This window comes from Diaphorina citri, unplaced genomic scaffold (genome assembly GCF_000475195.1).
Source record: "Diaphorina citri unplaced genomic scaffold, Diaci psyllid genome assembly version 1.1 scaffold122845, whole genome shotgun sequence".
Taxonomy (NCBI): domain Eukaryota; kingdom Metazoa; phylum Arthropoda; class Insecta; order Hemiptera; family Psyllidae; genus Diaphorina; species Diaphorina citri.
In genome coordinates, this window is record NW_007499782.1 from 7,504 (window position 1) to 10,299 (window position 2,796).

At 38.6% G+C, this 2,796-nt stretch overlaps 1 protein-coding gene across 1 annotated transcript; it reads left to right on the forward strand.

Moving 5' to 3' along the window:
* Nucleotides 1-1,862: 1,862 nt before the first annotated feature.
* Nucleotides 1,863-2,792, forward strand: LOC103524154 (the record flags this gene model as incomplete). The annotated part of the gene is made up of 1 exon (XM_008489158.3): nt 1,863-2,792. A coding segment is annotated over exon 1 (930 nt), but the record flags the coding sequence as incomplete, so codon positions are not given.
* Between the last annotated feature and the right edge of the window lie 4 nt (nt 2,793-2,796).

The following is a 2,796-nucleotide window of genomic DNA, read 5'->3' on the forward strand; positions in this document are numbered from 1 at the left end:
ACCCCGATTCCTCTCTGCATTTGTTGTAAGTTCTGCCCTGGATTGACGACAATATTTTATACATTAGTAGGCCTCTGGTTATTACCTTATTCAACTTCCCTCATGTTATTAATTTCACTGTTGTGATCACTCCGTATAGTTGAAGTACATTATACGCACCTAGGTAGTGCGTAGTTTTTATCGCTGACATGTTGTTTATAGTTTTTGGTTCATTGTGGGTTGTTTCGTGATACAGGTTTATCTGGTATATTGTCCACAGAAAGGCATTTTTATTGTGGGTTTCGCGTCATCCTGAATTTTTGTGTCTGGAGAGATAAGTGTTGTGTTTTTAATGTTTGAATTGTTACCTCAAAGTTGCATTTTGTTTCGTGGAATTGTTTCAGTTCTCAGGCTATCGTAATTGAAGGTATTTTCTATTGGAGGTAGGTGAGACCGAGGGAGTTGTTCTTGGGTTTGCAAACTACATATTATTTCAGCTCAGGGCGGTCATTTAGGTGTGAAGTGTGCGATAATGTTCTTTCGCTGTAGCAGGGCCCAGGTCGTCCTGTACCTCAATTATTTTTTCCGATCAGTTCGCACTTTACTTCTTTTTGCAGAATAAATCAGTAGCTTCGAACTATGATCCTCAAAGAAGTTTATCATAGCGAATTGAATTATCTAGGGTTGTCTTGCTAGGTTTAAGATTAAATGTCTCCACTTCTGTCTTACTGATGATACGTGGTTAAGATCAGTGAGGTGACAAGATTTCTGTTATGATACAGTAGTTTAGCATTTAGGTGGCAAATTTACCTGTGAATGAGTGATAGTGAATTGTGTCTAGGAAGACCTTTTTTTAAGTGGTTTGATCTGGAACAGGCTATCTAAACTGCTAACGGTCTTCGTCAATCTGCTAGCGATGGAAATGTCATGTCGTTCCTAGACGAACAGTTCCGTACAATTAAAAATCCGCCTCGAGCATACTCGTCGAGGAGCTAGCGATTACATACAGTAAAGCGGCGGTCCGGCTAAACTGGCCTGGCTAACCGTATTATAAAGATTTCTCGCTGCCAAATGCTAACTAGGGTGTACGTATTGTTGATTTCTCGTATGCGAATTCAGGTATTTCTTTAATGTTCGTTGTAGATTTTTTTTTTTTTTTTTTCTTTAATCATTTTCTATGTTAATCTTACATCCTCTTAAGGATTAATTTTATTATTAAATGGAATTGAGACTAATTTACAGTAGCGAATGAGAGAGAGCACTTAGATGCCCAGTTTGGAAGGGAAAGTCACTCCTCAAAGTGATCAGAAGGCTTTCTTCATTTCCGACCAAACGTAATTTGGCCTAAAATTAAATTGTTTATATTCATTTCAGAAAATTTGGGTTCTTTTTATTTTAAATATCATTCTGTAAGACAAATGAGCCTTTATAATTTAAACTAGCCAAGACAACCAAGACCTTTTATCGTAAAACTCAAAGGACAAGTTCGAAATATTATTTTTATTCGAAAAAGAAGAAAGTTCGGAACACGTAAAACACATTAAATTTTATTTACATACTAAAAATAAGAAATCATAGGAAAATAATGACCGCCCCTGAGTTGGATTGCGCCCAGTTTATCAAGCAATGTAGTTTGCCAACCAAAGAAACCTCCTCCTCGGTCTCGTGTCCCTACCTCCACCATGGATAAGTTAGATCAAGACTTTATCCTCTCTCCATGAGCTTTGCTTTCGACTAGCCTGGAGAAGTTGAAACATTCCAAACACCTGGAGGTATGCCAAGCTTTGGGTTTAACAAACTTTGTTCTGAACATTACGATAGCCATCTCCGCCCCAAACAAACAAGGAACTTATATCTCTCCAGACTCCTGCTTAATATTCAGGATGGGAAAGTTCAATCCAGAGTTCCTGGTACCCCCGCCCTCTGGTGATGGCTTCTTGCCTTTCTGTGAGAATATATCCATGTGCCACTCTGATGTATGTGCTCCTAATATACCAGATAGTGAACCTGGTATCACGAACCAAGACATGAACCTATCCAACTATCAACACATGTCAGAAGATAAGAGAACCTATGTGGCAACTAAACCCATACCTAGTGGTCTAATGAGTTATGTAGCTGTCACTATAGGAGGTGATACACCACAGTGGGTGAATAAGGCAGGGGAACCTCTGCCGTTCCCTCCAAGTGGGAATATGATCAAAGTAATCACACCAGAGCCTACAAATTATAAAATATTCGTCAACCAGGGCAGATTACAACTAAATGAAGAGGAAATGCTACGGGAGAGAAAGAAAGCTATTCTAGCACGACGTAAACCTTATTCGGAGAGAACTAAATTGATTCGATTCTATGAACAAATCCTAACGCGTATCGATGAAGAAATTGAACAACTAAGCAGCAAGACGTGCAGTGAAAATAAAGATCCTTTCATTGAACGTATGACAGAGAAGTTACAGAATGATCTCCTTGCACAGAATACAGACACCATACAGAATATCAATGATGCAGTAGAGCAGAGGAAAGCCATACTAAGCTTGTTACGCAACAACATTGAAAGTCAAAAGAATAATATCTTTGAGAAACGAGAAATAATTTTGAACAAAATTGAAAAGTCAATCGAGGAGGCGGAAAATGTACGAAATGAGACCGGATTCCAGTTCATAAAACCACACAAAAATATTTCGATTGACGAGACTGATTATAAATCAACCATCTGGGGAACGCTGTTGAACGAAAAGATGCACCCAAAACACGAGGCTATATTGACCAAGAAATATTGTGCACAGTTGGTGAAGGTTTTACAACTGTTACTCA